The 16,978-nt window shown below is 48.3% G+C and overlaps 1 protein-coding gene across 1 annotated transcript in view; it reads left to right on the forward strand.

Moving 5' to 3' along the window:
* CPXM2 (carboxypeptidase X, M14 family member 2) overlaps positions 1 to 16,978 on the forward strand; it is a 122,789-nt gene that overhangs the window by 20,896 nt on the left and 84,915 nt on the right. Inside the window, exon 3 of the mRNA XM_065893764.1 lies at positions 7,182 to 7,291. Within this exon, the coding sequence (XP_065749836.1) occupies positions 7,182 to 7,291 (110 nt within the window). The remainder of the gene's footprint in view (positions 1 to 7,181; positions 7,292 to 16,978) is intronic.

Genomic DNA, 16,978 nt, shown 5'->3' on the forward strand with positions numbered 1-16,978 from the left:
GATGTTGACCAGTTCAGCATGCAAAACCCCCAGTACAGTTTGCACTTTCTAGCAGCCTTTTATCTTTTACACGTCATTGCTCTTCTTAGGTGCGAACTCCTTCCCTCACTGCTGATTCTTAGACACTGTGATCTGATGGGATTCATGGGGAACTAAATCACCTTCATATGTGGTTATCAGTGTTCTTTTTGTCCCCACACTGTCAGACTGCCACACCTCCCCCTACCTCCTGTCCAGTTGTGTTTTAAGAACTCCTGATCCAAACAGTTGTAGAAACTTGGCTGGGGGGAGAGGTGAGCACCCAGCCACCTCAGAAAGCCCCATCTGGGCTTTAGAGATAAATGTCCAATGTTCTAGTTGCTGCAGACCCTGGATTTCAAAGTGGAGGCATGCAAGAGGGGTGAAAGGTTTTTCTGTCCTTCCTCTGGTCATCTCCATTTTTTTCCCCAACTGTCTCCATTGGACTCACATGTGATGAATGGTCTTCCACCTCTGGCATTAGGTTAAAGCACTGGTGGGAGTCTTTACTTATCTGCCTCTTCATAGTTTTTTAGGATGAGTTTGGGAGAAGCTGCAAAATTTTAAGCTAGAGTTCCCCAAAGTCTATGATGCCTCCGTACAACTGGCGACTTTATGAATTATGGTAAATAACCCTGAACAGATTATGAGAAGGTTGTCCCTTTTAAGATCCCTTAAAAAAGCTTTTTCTTTTTTTATAAATTTATTTATTTATTTGTTTGTTTTTATTTTTGGCTGTGTTGGGTTGTCATTGCTGTGTGCCAGCTTTCTCTAGTTGTTGTGAGCGGGGGTTACTCTTCGTTACGGTGCACGGGCTTCTCACTGCGGTGGCTTCGCTTGTTGTGGAGCGCAGGCTCTAGGCACGCAGGCTTCAGTAGTTGTGGCACGCGGGCTCAGTAGTTGTGGCTTGTGGGCTCTAGAGTGCAGGCTCAGTAGTCGTGGCGCACGGGCTTAGTTGCTCCACGGCATGTGGGATCTTCCCAGACCAGGGCTTGAACCTGCGTCCCCTGCATCGGCAGGCGGACCCTCAACCACTGCGCCACCAGGGAAGCCCTATAATTTTGTTTTTTAAGAATGTTAGGTAAGTGGAATCATACAGTATACAATTTTTTGAGATTGGCTTTATTACCTCAGCATAATTCTCTTTCACTCTTTCTGAGTTGGATAAACAGACTTAGTCTGGTATTAATATGATGTAATAGTCAGGAAAAGCTAAGCCTGTTAAAAATTATTAGTATTGAAGTGTGCCATGCATACAGAAACGTCTAGAAATCATAAGGATATAACTTATTGGGTTGTCACCTACACTACTCCCATATAGTGTGAATGCGCCATTATAACTGTCGTTTTGATCAGAAACGAACATGACCAGAACCTCTGAGGCCTTCCTCTAGCTCCTGCTCACAGATAACCACTGTCAGAGATGATTTTTGCCTGTTTTGAGCCTACGTTCATGCAATCAGACATTGTACTCTCTTTGTGGCTGATTACTTTCACTCAATATTATGTGTATGAGATTCGTCCATGTTGTGTAGAGCTATGGCTCACTTATTTTCATTAGTTTATAGTTTTCTATTGCATGACTATCCCCCAATTTATTCATTCTCATATTAGTGGACATTTGAATTGTTTTCAGTCTTTGGCTATTACGTATAGTTCTGCTAGGATCATTCTTGCATGAATCTTTTGGCATATGTATGAATGTGTTTCTGTTGCGTGTATACCTAGAAGTAGAATTGCTGGTCATAGGGCGTGAGGATCTGTAGTAAATACTCCTAGAGAGTTTTCCAAATTGGTTGTACCAGCAGTGTTGTTTCACTTCCTCACCAACATTTGACATTGTGTCTTTCTAGTTGTATTCGTATTCATGGGTATGTACTGGTATCTCGCTGTGGTCTTAATTTGCATTTTCCTGAAAGCTAATGACTAATGTTTACTCACCATTAAGATATCTGCTTTTGTGAATGCCTCTTCAGCTCTTTTGCTCATTGTTCTTCTTATTGATTTATAGGATGGTTTTTGTTTGTTAGTTTGCTTTTCTTAAAAATATTGTGGGGCTTCCCTGGTGGTGCAGTGGTTGAGAGTCCGCCTGCCGATGCAGGGGACGCGGGTTCGTACCCCGGTCCGGGAAGATCCCACATGCTGCGGAGCGGCTGGGCCTGTGAGCCATGGCCGCTGAGCCTGCGTGTCCAGAGCCCACAGTGGTGAGAGGTCCGCATACCGCAAAAAAAAAAAAAAAAAAATTGTGGATGTGAGTCCTTTGTTATTAATATGCATAGTAAATACCTTCTCACACTCTGGCTTACCTTTTCATTCTAGCACTTGTGTCTCTAGAGTAACAGATCTTCTTAAATTTAATATAGACTGTTCATCAATATTTTCCTTTAGTACTTTTGTTTCGCGTTTAAACTTTTTTTTAACCTACCCCAAGATCATGAATATATTTTTCTATGTTATCTTCTAGTAATAAGATTTCTTTTGACATTAACATATTTCCATTGAAATTACTTGACTTAAATAAAAATTAAGTAAGAGTAATCTATTAAGCAATAGTGCCTGGAAAAATTCATGGAGATGACAAGCAAGGGATTGAGGTTTGAGAAGCGCTATTTTGAACCAATTATTCCTTTTTTGGCTTTATAAGCGATATGTAAAGAACAGACTTAATTTTTCCATGACGATGCAGACATAGTGATTATTAGTTATATTGGATTGTATTACAAATTCATTCATTCATTCACGCGGGAAACACCGATTTGGGCTTTGGGACTTCAATGATGAGAACTCATGGTTGCTGCCCTGGGACATTCACAGTGTGGTCTGTACTTTTCTTAGGTTGGGGTGGGTAGGATGAGAGGGGTGGGTGTTGAGGGACGAAGTCTCTGGAGGCTTTGCATGTGAGGCCACCACTGATCTGAGGTCGGAGCTTCTAGATTACACGAGGGTCTGGCAGGCTCCAGGCATGAGTGGCTTCCACCTGCGTGGGCTGATACCCAGCTCCCTGAGAGTTTCCTCTGCTTGAACCCCTGGGACCTGGGAAAGAGAATCCCGAGTTTCTGTAGCGTTACAGGTAAGGGACACCAGCCAACCAGGGTCTCAGAAGATTTACTTGGGAGCCTTAGACTAGGGCCCGGGCCGCTCTGCAGTCCCATGGATCAGAGTCTCTGGGGAGGGGGTCTAGGCATTTTTTTTTTTTCTCTCCAGAAGAATCTGATGTTGGGTCAGGGTGAGAACTGCTGCCTGAAGGAGTCCAGAAGTGAGGGAGGAGCTTTCCAGGGGTGATTAGATAAGGCTGGGATTAGCTCCTTTGCAAGACCCCAAGGGAGGTGTGCCCTCTGGGAAGCCAGCGACTTCTGAGACGGGCAAAGAGCCACGCAAACACTCTCCAGTGCACCAGGAAGGGCCCTCACACTCTCACTGATCCAAGGGAATGTCAAGTTCAGAAAGGCGAAGGAAAGAATGTTCTAAGACTTATTCGGTTTATAGGCGACCATGAAAGCAAAAGTTCAGGATGGCTGTGAGCTTGCCCCTGGCAGTGCTCTCGAGGTCTATGGAGAATTCTTTGCTCTGTTTCCAGCAGACTTCACAGCAGGCCAGAAGACCTTGGACTCTGAGCTCCCCTCTGCCAACTGGTGACCCCCGTCCCAGCCTCACTTCCTGTCTTCCCTGTGACCCCAAATGCCACCATGCAACTTGCATTTGTACCACACTGTTGAGTTTTCAAGTCCAAGGGAGGTGGCGTTAAGACTGTGCCTGGGCTTTATTGTCACACTTGATTTTCAAATTCTAACTCAGATACTTAGGACCTGCTTAACTCTGTGTAAGCCTCTTTGAGTCCTTGCTTACGTGTAAAATGGGGACGGTAATGCCCATCTCTCGCGGTTCTTGTGAAGATTAAATGACAAAGTGTCTTCAGAGGGTCTGGCTCATCTCTCGCGGTTCTTGTGAAGATTAAATGACAAAGTGTCTTCAGAGGGTCTGGCTCATGGTAGTTGCTTTCATTGCTCCCCAAACCTTTTAAAATGATTCTCTTGACTCTCATAACAGCCTCGCCTGCAGACAGATTTAGGGCATTGAGGGTATTCTAGTCTGACTGTGCTCCGTAACTTATAGGTCACAAAATGGAATGCCATGAGCACTCCTGATTTGTTACAGAGCTGGCATGCACATATGGTAATTGATGGTGGTGAGAATAATAAATATATTGCCATAGCGCCAATGTCCATTTTGTAAAGTGGCTGGTGTGGAATGAGGCAGAGGGTCTCCAGAACTCAGGCCTGGGAAGCAGTGCCCCGCTCAGCACAGGGTGTTCTCAGGAGCCACGCTGCCTGGAAGAGGAAAGTCGAGTCATCTTTGACGACTGTCACTCTTTCCCCCAGATTATGACACATCTCCCATCTCTAATTAATATTTTCCTGAAGTGTTCTTTTCACACATTTTTTTTCATGTTCTCCTCACCCACATGCTTCTCAGGATTAGAGTCTTTTTCCTCTTAGAAAAAGCAAAAATGTGATTTGATGATAAAGGGTTTTGTTTGTTTTTGGAGGAGGAACAGGGAGCTGCCTCGATGGCTGTTCAGGGGCTGCCGCTGGAACAACTTGGCCCAGGAGCTGAGTCCTGGCTGAGTTACTGCCAGAGCTACTACCTCAGTGCAGCCTGGCTGGGGACTCAGAACACAGGGGAGGGGTGAAGAGCTGGGAATGAGCTTCCCATTGACTTCAAGCACTCTTTCAACCTAGTAATTATCTCCTCAATTGACATTATAATCTTGATTATAATACCAACATATCACGCTCCAGTAATGACGCCATCACTCTGCCTGGCCTTTTGACTTTCTGATTGTGGAGATTTAAATTAAGCTTTGAAACACTTGTGTCTCCTCCATTTATTTGATCCTCGAGGCAGCACCCCTGGCCTCCTGAGTAATATTTTCTAAAGATGGAGAAAAGTCCTGCCTGTTGGGAGATGGTGTCATGACAGTGCTCTCTGGACAGGGGCCGGATGTATCTTTGAGAATGTAAAAGCGAAGGAATTCTAGCTTCTTGCTCCAACTTAGCATTGCTTTTGGAGTTCTTTGGCAGGTAGAGCGCACTGGGCTCTTTTGGGGCGAGTCACTGCACAGAGCCCTCAGCTCTTACGTCCCATGTGGGGTGTGTGTGTGTGTGTGTGTGTGTGTGTGTGTGTGTGTGTGTCTGGTACATTAGTCCAGCAGTATTTTCAGCAAGAATCTGAGGTTATGATGGGAGTGGGGTACACTTTCTAAGCATTGACTGAAGATGTCCTTTTGACTGTTGACAGATAGTGGGTTCTAGATTCTCATTCCTTCCCCTCAGCCCTTGGATGCAGGAGTTGCCGGTGAGAAGCCTCGTGTTACTGTGATTGTCTCTTATCTCCTGGACGCCATGGACGAGGCAGGAATCGTGGCTGGGAGGGGGCCGCTCGTCTGCTTCCTATCCCCTCTGCCCTTCTGGAGTTCCCGTTTTGAAGATACGGAGGTTTCCTTGAGACGGCTGATTCGTTCTGTGGGTTTTGTTAGGCTTACAGCCTTTGGGGCTCTGGTAGCAGCAGTCCGCCACTGTGTCAAAGTCCAGGCCGCAGCTGAGTGAAGTTCTGCAGGTGTCCCCTCAAGGACCAAGAGGTGGCCTCGAGAGCTGGCCAGGTTTCTTAATCACCCTGTGTCGTTTTCTTTCCCATGTGGTATTGTTCTACATTGCGGGTGAGTCCAAGGAGGAGAGGCAGCTTTATTTTGGACATTGAGTAGACCTGCCGAAAATCTTGAGAATGATCACGAGGCCGCCTGAAGGCTTCCGAATCCTGGGGCAGCATCAGGCCGGTGCCAGTGGAACTGTCACCTCCTCTCCTGTGCTCTTTACCATGCTGGGCACCAGTGCCTCTGCTTCCCTGTGCTAGTACAGGCAGCCTCCCGGCAGATGTGGGCAGGGGAGAGCGTGGCATCGTTTGAAAGCCCGGAGCTGAGAGTCTGGAGACCGGGATCTGAGGCGTGGCTCTGCCGCTGGCAGGGACGCCTCGGGTGGTTCACCTCAAGTCTCGGGGCCTCGGTTTCCTCTTCTGAGAACTTAAGGGGAGGACTTGATGGCGTCTCAGGTCCTGGCAGGTCTGAATTCCTCTGGCTGCAGCACCTGGACAGACTTTCTACCTGGTGCCCGCAGAGCATGCCCTGCGGGCACTGTTCCGCCACCTCCTCCAGCCTCCCAGGACCAGAAGGGCTTTTTCCCTGCAGGGGTTTGTTGTGGCTGGACAGACATGCTCACGTCCCCAGGGATCCCAGGGATCCCCAGGGGCACTTCCATCTCAGCAGTGACCCACAGTGCTTTTAAAATTTGCTTCTGTTACACTAGGCATTTTTCACAGAAGTATATTTTGTTCACTTCTCCTCCCGAGTGTTTGTTTTCTTTCTCCAGGGCCAGATTTGAAGAAGGTAGCATCACTTGGAGATTTCCAGCCCCACGGTAGGGTGGGTGGTGAGAATAGCAGCCCAGGAGTCAGGAGGCCTGGGATCCGGCCCCAGGGCTGCCGTTAAAGCTCTTATCCGTAGGGACGATGGGCTGGATTGGGATGATGGCCAAGGGGCTGCCCGAGTGCCAGCATCTTATTCCAGGGGCAGCTTGGACAAAACTGCGTGCAGTAGCCATTCTCAAAATTACCAGTTTTGCCAGGAATGGAAGACAATAGGTTTGTCCGTCTGTCTGTCTGTGTTTTTCTGTTGCTCTGCTCATTGGTATTCACAATACAAAGGCAAGGGTTGCCGAAGCAAAATCAGCAAGTTCTGATTGATTTGCAGAGCTCAGCCACGGAATCGTTCTGAAATTTCTAACCAATAACTCTCCCTGGCTGAGTCACGCTGCGGAAGGATCCTTAATTGGAAACAGCCTCAGACAGTAGCATGGACAGCATCAGACAGAAGGAATATCAGGGCAAAAACACCCAGAAAGGAAATGCCGACAAGAAGGAAAACTGGCATCATGTCAACAGTTGAATCGACAGCGTTGGTCCGGAAACGCTGCTCATACCAGTGAGTGGGGCTGCAGCGCTGAGCTGGAGCTCAGGGGAAAGACGGAGAAGCACGTGGCCAGATTTAGGAAACCAGAAGTTCGTTTCTGTCAGCATCTGTCCTTGTTTTTAATAAGCGTTGTCCTTTCCAGGTTGCCCGCCTCTTGGTCTGGAAACCTTAAAAATCACAGACTTCCAGCTCCACGCGTCCACTTCGAAGCGCTACGGCCTGGGGGCGCATCGGGGGAGACTCAACATCCAGGTACAGGCGCCGGCGCCGCGGGCAGGATTCTCACTGCAGGGCTAGTTGCTCTGGCCACAGCCACAGCGATGGTTCGCTGAGCTCGGGGCAGGCCCCGTGTCTGGCATTTAACACGAATCAGCTCTAATTCTCACGATGGGGAGGGCCTTGCTGCAGAGCCCGTATTTTAGAGAACGAGCCCTGAGACTCGGGATGCGCGTCCCCAGAGACTAGTTAGTAAAAAGGATGCTGCTGCTTCCTGGGCCCAGATCAGGTCACCTCCATGTGATTGATCTGTGAGAAAAGGGCGGGAGGGAAGGCTGGACAGCTGCGGCCATGGGCCGGCAGTGACCTTTGTCCTCTCTTGCTTCCCTGCTGATGCTTCTCACCTCTGCCACACTTACTTCTTCCAGGCTGTTCTGTGGCTCCTTCCGTTGTGTTCCGCCAGGTCAAACCCTTAGTGGTGTTCATCGTGTCTGGCCTCCCTCCCGGAGGCTCAAAGGCCTCCGTAACCTTGGCCCTCGGTGCCGTCAAGGTCCTGCTCCTGGAAGGTGGGCTCCTCCAGGCTCCCTCCTTGCACCGTGCGCTTCCTGGCTGCGGGCCTTTTCCCAAGCAGGTCCCCTGCCTGCAACGTCCCCTCCCTCCACTTTGCCCAAGCAGTGTAAACCCTGGTTCAGCCGTGACATCACGTCCTTGTGCTGCTGTCACAACTTGTCGTGAATATAGCCACTTATGCAGTACAGGTTCATCCTCTTACAGTTCTGGAGGATAGACGGCTCGTTGGGCTCCAGTCGAGGTGTCGGTAGGGCTGTGTTCTTTCTGGAGGTTCTCAGGGAGAATTGTTTCTTACCCTGTTCCAGCTTCTAGAGGCGCCCACATTCCTTGTTTTTCTAAGCCAGCGGTGGCAGGTTGAGACCTTCTCAGGCTGCCACCTCTCTGGTTCTCTCTTCTGCCTCCCTCTTCCGCTTTTAAGGACTCTTATGAGTACATTGAGCCCACCCGGATAGTCCAGGACCATCTCCCCATCCCAAGCAGCCTTAGCTGCATCTGCAACCTTCATTCCCCTTTGTCACGTAACTTCGAGGGCTCGCGGGTTCTAGGATTAGCACGTGACGTCTTTGTTGGGGAGGGGGTTGTTTTTCTGCCAACGCATCTCGGGTGCCTTTTCCCTCCTGCTCTGGTTCCAGCTGATCTACCCCTTCTCAGGTTGGCGTTTGATCCCATGCCATCCTATGTGGTTCTCCAAGAGTGTGGTTCCCTAATATTTTAGTTTCTTTCCACACCTGATCCATAACTGTGTGGTTTCCAAGCCCTTTGGCACATGTGCCGTCTCAGCAAGCCTCCGCGGAGGAAGGTAATCCTTTCATGCACACGATGTGGAGTCGTCAAGGCTGCACTCAAGGCTCACAGCTTCTGAGCGGCAGAGCTGACAACTCATTCCCCCAGCTGTCACTGTAAACGTGCTATGGGCAGCTGCCGTGCTGAGAACTGGATGAGAGTGGATGAGACCCCTTCCCAGGGAGCCCCTGGGCTCAGCAGGGGGACATCAGAGCAGAGCCCCGACTCCAAGCATCTCTTCCCTCCTCTCGACCGCATCAAATAGACTTTCAAACCACTCAACCGTAACCACTTTTCAGTTCAGAAGAATTCAGGTAGAACGTTTTCAGAACGAACTTTCATGAAATCTAAAGTTGGTTTAAAAATATTTGTTCTTCTTCCTTTTTAATAACAGCTGTTAAGAAACATTTGGATGTGTGTAGCTGGACACTGTTTTACCAGAGGATGCACTCTCAAAGTGCAGACAGGAGTACCTGCTAATAATCCAAGTGCCTCTAGCATCTGTCATGGGCTGCAGTCCTCCAAGTAAATAAAGTCAGACCTGAGCAGGGCTACATCCAAATGTCTACAGGCCTGCTTCCTGCATTACTTAGTGGATCTGTCATCTGATGCCTTGGATTCTTTCTCTAGAAATGAAGTTATCCTTTATGAAAGAGGAAGTGTTCACATTTACCCACACTACCGCTCAGAAATGGAGAGGCCCAGTTAGTCCTAAATATGTGGGGCGGGGGCAGAGGATGGGGATCATGTGCTTCCAGTTGGGAAACCCACGGGCAGAGTGGACACGCCGCATGCAGTCCAGTCAGGCAGGCTGAGTTCAGACCTTGACCTTGACACATCTAGATTTGGGGACTTTTGGAACAATTATCTCACGTCTCTGAGCCTTAGTTTCCTCATCAGAAACATGGGAGTCCCAAGCGCTCACAGGATTCCTTGAGCAGTGAAATTAGATGATTTATAATTTTAAAACATTTACTGGAATTTCTCACTCCTCTGCTTAAAGTGTTCGGTAGCTTTAAGGACAGACACCCTTTGGTGGGTCCCACTTTCCAGAATTGGTGCCATGTGAAGCGTGATTCCACTGCCACAGGTGCCCCAAAATGCGTCTTCCCACACATGCAGTTTGAATGCAGTTTAAACATAACTACACCTTGTCTCACATCTGAGTATTTGGTAGGCTTGTCAAGCTAATGGAATTTTATGTGTGAGAAACAGCAAGGTATTGGAATTAGAAACCGTATTTAAATGCATTTAGTGTAGGATGTGAGCGACGTCAGTCCAGCCCTTGGCTGGTCAGGCTCTGCAGGCATGATCGTGGTCCACCCGGAACTCAGGCTCGGCCTACTCCCTGGTCCTCCTGCTAACGAGCTGAGAGGCTTTAGGCAAGATGCTCACCTTTGCTAACTTCTCGGAATGTGAGGATCAAAAGGAGGAAGAAAGAGAGTCATCCTCAGCAATTCTCAAATGCCACGTTCGTGCCCATTAAAATCCATTCACTCACCTGACCATTGCAAAGTGCCCTTTATGTACCAGAACTGTACGACTGTACGGCCCTTACAGAGCCAAGAAGAAAAGCTCCTGTTTATTCCCTTTCCTCCAGATGCCTCAGTCTCCAGCAGAAGGAGCGCCGGAAGCAGCTCTGATAGTTACTGGTGCTGTGCTGAGTGCTTCACCTGCATTATTTCATTTATTCCTTGGCGTGAGACAAGGACTATTATTATTCTTACTTCTGTCATATAGAAAACAGCTGCATGGCTCGGTAGAGTAACTTTGTTAAGATTTCCCAGGAGAGGCAGGATGTGACTCCAAGCTGCTTTAAACCTGGAGCTGTTGCTCCAAACGACCCCATAAAACCGTCCCAACCAACAGCTAAAGTGTTCTGGGCATCTCCGGATGATTATTAAACCATGTGCAAGTCTCTTTTCTGACGTTTATCTCACATTGATTTACTCATGGGTCACCCTCCCCAGGTCGTGTGAATCTTGTTTTTCTGAGATTCCCACACTGTGTCAGCACTGTGTCTACACATATGTATGTGCCTCACAGGTGCTCCTGGGGAGCTGCTGCAATGCGAAGGGCACCGCGGCTGCCTTGAAGTCTCCCCGAAGTGGATGGGGTTGGTGCAGGCAGGTTGGACGTCTTGGTGTTTTGTTATTGCAAATTTGCTCATGTGTGATTGGCAAGTATGGGATGATGTCATTGTGGAACAGAAGTAGGGTTGGCTCATGTACCATTTTTGCCAGTACATCAGTGTTTTGCGGGACCAGGCGGCAGCCCTGACCCCAGGGACCATCAACACAGCTGCGGGCAGACGCCTCGGAAGAACTCGGTCCTGTCCATGGTGCTTGTCACTCTGCGATGCTCTGGCTCAGGGTGGCCATGTGCCCTGTCCTAGGACGCTTACCGCTCAGGTCCTTTGCCCATTTGCTCACAACCCAGCAGCTTCCATTCTTCCTTACACCCCTTTCCACCATACTGCTTTAACTGTGGTTTTTTTAAGGTCAAATTCTATCATTATAGCTGTATTTAAAAAATTGTTTTAAGTCAGGGCTTCCCTGGTGGCGCAGTGGTTGAGAGTCCGCCTGCCAATGCAGGGGACGCGGGTTCGTGGCCCCGTCTGGGAAGATCCCACGTGCCGCGGAGCGGCTGGGCCCGTGAGCCATGGCCGCTGAGCCTGCGTGTCCGGAGCCTGTGCCCCGGAATGGGAGAGGCCACAGCAGTGAGAGGCCCGCGTACCGCAAAAAAAAAAAAAAAAAAAAAATGTTTTAAATCAATTGAACGTGTCTCCTTACCAGTAGTGATGGTTTTTGGAATTGATTGATTGTTTTTGTTCTGATTACAGAGCTGCGTAGATTTTGAACCTTATTTTTCCTGTGAACTTGGATTTTATAAGTGCAAGATTTTGCAGACGACGAGCATTTACTGAACTGCATTTGCCACGCTGTAGCAGAAACACCTGTCTCGGTGTTAGTCCGTTGGGGGAGGCTATAAAAGAATGCCTTAGACTGGGTGGCTTTGGAGCAACACAGATTTATTTCTCACAGTTCTGGTGGCTGGAAAGTCCAAGATCAAGGTGCCGGCCGATTCGGAGTCTGGTGAGGGAGGGCCTCCTTCCTGGTTCATAGACGACTGTCATCTCCTTTGTCCTCACGTGGTGGAAGGGGTGAGGGAGCTCTGCGGGGTCTCTTTTATAAGAGCATTAATCTCATTCGAGAGGGCTCCACCATCGTAACCTAACCACCTCCCAAAGGCCTCACATCCTAATACCATCACCTTGGAGATTAGGTTTCAACCTATGAATACTGAGGGGACACAAGTATTCGGTCTGTAGCATTCTTTTGTCCTCATTTTAAGCATAAGACTTTGAAAGACTAAAAGCACCTTATAACTCAACTTATAACTTCTCTTTTTTGCAAGTGGAGTTTTGCTTGTGTCAATTTAATAATATTGGCTTGGAGGAGAAGCCCTGGTTTACGTTTCATTGGTACACTGGCACAAGAGAGATCTTCAGGAATTCAAGGGAGAGGTCCAGTTCAGCAGGGTAGCAAAGGTTGGTTCTCTCACCTAGGATGATTCTTCCAGTGTGCCCAGGATCCTTTTATACTAACTCACTTGTGAGGCTGTGATCGCATTTAGAAACAATCATTGGCTTCTTCTGCTCTGGGACCAATCACAGGCAGCTTGGAAATGAACACTCGAGGTCTCAGAGAGAAATTTCAGTAATGACCTCTAAAATCACACTTGGAGCGTTTGCCTTTGATTGGTTTTAGGAGGTACTCCTGTATTCAGGTGGGTCATTTACTGGCAGCTCATCACCTCTCCTGTCCCAGCAGAATCCTCTAAGGACCCTGAGAGATTTTCCATGGCTCATAAACTCAGCAAGGTGGAGTCAGAGACAGCGCTACTCTCTGGGTGATTTATCCCACCACCGTTGTGATGGTGGATGCTCTCTTAGCTGCAAAGCTTGAGCAGCTTATAGCAGCACTTGCCATTTCAGAGGGCTGGGTTTCGATTTCATTCTTAAGACTCTAAAGTTATGGTAAGTATAAGCCTGACATGTGATCAGAAGAAATAAAATACGAGAGCCTGGCCGGACCTCAGGATGTCACCGTGATTGCTGCCTATCATCGGGAATGTAAGAGAGTTGATATTCCGATCGGAGTTGTTTCTTTTTTTTTTTGGCGATACGTGGGCCTCTCACTGTTGTGGCCTCTCCCGTTGCGGAGCACAGGCTCTGGACGCGCAGGCTCAGCGGCCATGGCTCACGGGCCCAGCTGCTCCGCGGCATGTGGGATCTTCCCGGACCGGGGCATGAACCCGCGTCCGCTGCATTGGCAGGCAGACTCTCAACCACTGCGCCACCAGGGAAGCCCTCTGATCAGAGTTTTAAAGAAAGAGCTGGTGTTTTGAGGTTGCAAGAAAATACATGGGGCATTAACACATGCAGATGTCTTTGCAATGCCTGGTCACCATTATTTGACTCTCTGTGGCCCACGACCTGTCTCACGTGTGTGACCCCTCTTTGATGAGGAAATGTCTGGTTATAATAGCATCTGTCTGAACCATTTCTCAGCACCACTGGAACGAAACACATCTCCTCTTGTAAGTCATTCCATTCAATAAATTCCACAGAGCACCCGGGTGCTGATATTAGAACCCACTGCCAATGACCTGATCATCTTTCTACCTGACATGAGGTGTAAGCCATGAAGATGACCAACACCCGTGGCTTCAGATATCCCCACAGGGAGTCGGTTATAGAGCATTGAACCAAGTTTTATCCTGATGTCGAAGTTCACGAGCATGGGCACATCCCACACATCTGTCCCCTTGTCCTCTTTGGCCCTGAGACACCTGGTGCCCCACGTTTATCTGGGCGGGAAGAGTATGGGGACCACCCAGGGCAGCACGGTTTTCTCAGGCGTCACCCCGCTCCTGCCTGTTGCTGGAATCATCTACACCCGAGGTCTTCTGACCCCAAAGTCTGTCTCTTCCTTCACACCATCCCATGTCTCTGCCTGTCAGCCTCCCATTTCTTTCTGGCTGTACAAACCCTTGCTGTGACTCGACAAGCCCTCACTGGGGGCTGTTTATGTGCCGGGCGCTGCAGAGGCAGAAATCATCACAGTGGGGATAGTTTCCAAATCAAGGAATGTTGTGCTCGTTTCCGATAAAGGGATTTCATTCCACATCTGGCTTCAAGAAACAGTCTGGGACACAGTGTTTGGATGCCAAGATGTTGGAATTTGAGGTATTAGGATCTTTATGGGAATAGCAGGACTGAGTATTTTAAATCATGACTTTTGGAAAGTTCAAAGTGAGAATTTGCCATAATGAGGTTGATGTACTGGTCCCATTCTCGGAAGCATCGTGAAACGCGAGTGTGATAACTAGGAACAGAGCAGGGCAACGAGGACAGGGGGGCCCCGAGTAACAGAGACGCCTGACCTTTGGCTCCCAGGCCATTCTGGAAGCACCGACTCCCTGGTGCAGAAGTGGACTCCGTTCTGCTTGCCATGTGGATTTTTCTTTACTATTTTACTAAATTTTATTAAGTTAATATTTCATTTCATCTTCAGCATACTCAGAGGGAAACTCTGGTTTAGAGAAAAGGAATTGAAGTCAGAGGCTGACTGACCTGCCCTAACCCGACAGCCAGTAAGTGCAGAGCTGAGGCTCAGATTGAACTTTTCCGGCCGTAGGGTTTTCCATGCTCCTTTTGGTGCATCTCAGGTGCCCACGAGAAGGTTCAGTGTGTTCACTAGCTTGTGGTTTCCCCCAGCACCCCACCTTCTGACTCATCTCCTTGACCACTGGCTTCTGCATCACCTAGTACCTTCCAGGCCCACATCCTGGCAAGACCCAGAGAAGTCTGAGGGGTGTCAGCAGTCACCCCCATGGGACCTCGTGTCCATTCAGTTGGCACAACCCAACTGTGCCTTCTCAAATGGTGCCTCGTGGGGATGGGCCCTCTGGGCTGTCTGCCCAGCCACACGCAGGCCAGCCAGACTGTCTCCTGGACGTGTACAGTTAAGAGTCAGGGGTGCAGGTCATTCTGAGCTAGGGCTCCGGTGGACACAGCACACACTGCACAAGCAGGGAAGACTCGTGTGGGGAGAGTATGAAAGACAGGAAGGGAGGAGGGAAAGAAAGATCAGAACAGATTCTTTCTTGTATTCATTCATTTCATTAAAAACCCCACCTCCTGGGGACCTTATTGGTGCTAGGCAGACACTAAAAATCACACGTCCTGGGGAGACGATGATGAGCAAAACCAGAAACAGTCCCTGATCTTTTAGATGTTTCTGGAGGACCTCCTGTGTACTGGGCCCTGTGCTACATGCTTGGGATGCCTCAGTGACCAAAACAGACAGAGATCCTTGCCATCTGAGAGCTTACGGTCTAGAGGGAGGGAGGCACATAAAAGCAAGAAAAGTAATAAAAATTTTTATAGAATGTTAGAAGGTGATAAGTGTGACGGAGAGAAGAAAAACAAACCTGTAGCCGACAGTGGGGTCAGGAGGGCCGGCTGTGGGGAAGGGGCAGGTTATAGTTAAAAGTGATCAAGGTCTGGGCTTTTGGGAGGTAATATCTGTGCTTAAGGATCAGCAGGGGCTCGAGTAGCTGTGTGAGGAGCATCTGGGCAGTGAGAGTGTCCTGAGTGTCCTGCGCCGACAGCCGGCCAGGCATTACCAGTTACCAAGGAACAGCAGAAGGCTGGTGTGGCAGGGGGTGATCTCAGCATCCCGGACAAGAGGTGGTGCTGGCTCCGGCCAAGACGGGAGTGTGGAGGTGGTGAGAAGTGGTTGGATGTTGGATATTTTGAAAGTAGGCTTTTCTGATGAAGTGGATGAAGTTTGGAAGAGGGTGTGAGAAAAAGAGGAGTCAAGGATGCCTCCTCCGATGTTTTTTTGGCCTTGGATAATGTAATGGGGAAATGAAATTATTTTTTAAAAAAATCTCACAGGTGAATGCCCAATTACAACCTGTAATGCATACGCAGAAGGAGAGGACCAGGTGCATTAGTTTCCTGGGGCCTCCATAGCAAAGTGTCACAAACTGGGCAGCTTAAAGCAACAGGAATTTATTCTCTCACAATTCAGAGGCTGGAAATGTGAAATCAAAGTGCTTGTAGGTCTGCGCTCCCTCTGAGGCTGTGAGGAAAGGATCCTTCCTTGCCTCTTCCAGCTTCTGGTCCCCATGCGGCCCAGGATGTTCCTTGGCTTATAGTGGCATCACTCTAGTCTCTGGCTCTGTGGTCATGGGCGGTCTCCCTGTGTGCTCCTACATCATCTTTCCTCTCTGTATGTCTGTCTCTGTATCCAGATTTCCCCTTCTTATAAGGACACCAGTCATTGGGTTTAGGGCCCTTATCATTGCCTAACTAATTTCATCTGCAACAACCCTATTCCCCAAAAAATTCACATTCTGAGGTTCCAGGGATTAGGGCTTGAACATATCTTTTTGGAGGACATAATCCAACCCATAACACCATGGTTTGCTATGCCCAACAAACCTGCCTCAATCTAGAAATCTGGAAGGCTTTCCTGGGGATGGGCTACAAGATGTGAAGCAGGATTAGAAGTTAAGAGTTTATCAGATGAAGAGTTGGCAGAGGGGATAGGAGAGAATTCCAGGTTGAACAGAACAGTGTGTGCAAAGGCCCTGTGGTGGAGAGAATACGATATATTTGAGGAACTAAAGCAAAGCCAGCATACTGGAGCCCTGCTATGGTTATGGAGCAATATCATGGCCAATAAACATAGTAAAAAGTGCTCTTTATCATTAGTCATCAAGTAAATACAGATTAAAATCACAACGAGGTGTGATAGGCACTAGGATGGCTTTTTAAAAAAGGACAATATCAGAGCAGAAGCAAGAAGAACTACAATCCTGCAGCCTGTGGAACAAAAACCACATTCACAGAAAGATAGACAAGGTGAAAAGGCAGAGGGCTATGTACCAGATGAATGAACAAGATAAAACCCCAGAAAAACAACTAAATGAAGTGGAGATAGGCAACCTTCCAGAAAAAGAATTCAGAATAATGATAGTGAAGATGATTCTGGACCTCGGAAAAAGAATGGAGGCAAAGATCGTGAAGATGCAAGAAATGTTTAACAAAGACCTAGAAGAATTACAAACGAGATGAACAATACAATAACTGAAATGAAAACTACACTAGAAGGAATCAATAGCAGAATAACTGAGGCAGAAGAATGGATAAGTGACCTGGAAGACAGAATGGTGGAATTCACTGCTGTGGAACAGAATAAGGAAAAAAGAACGAAGAGAAATGAAGACAGCCTAAGAAACCTCTGGGACCATATAAAACACAACAACATTCGCATTTTAGTGGTTCCAGAAAGA

Source organism: Phocoena phocoena, chromosome 16 (assembly GCF_963924675.1).
Source record: "Phocoena phocoena chromosome 16, mPhoPho1.1, whole genome shotgun sequence".
Classification (NCBI taxonomy): Eukaryota; Metazoa; Chordata; class Mammalia; order Artiodactyla; family Phocoenidae; genus Phocoena; species Phocoena phocoena.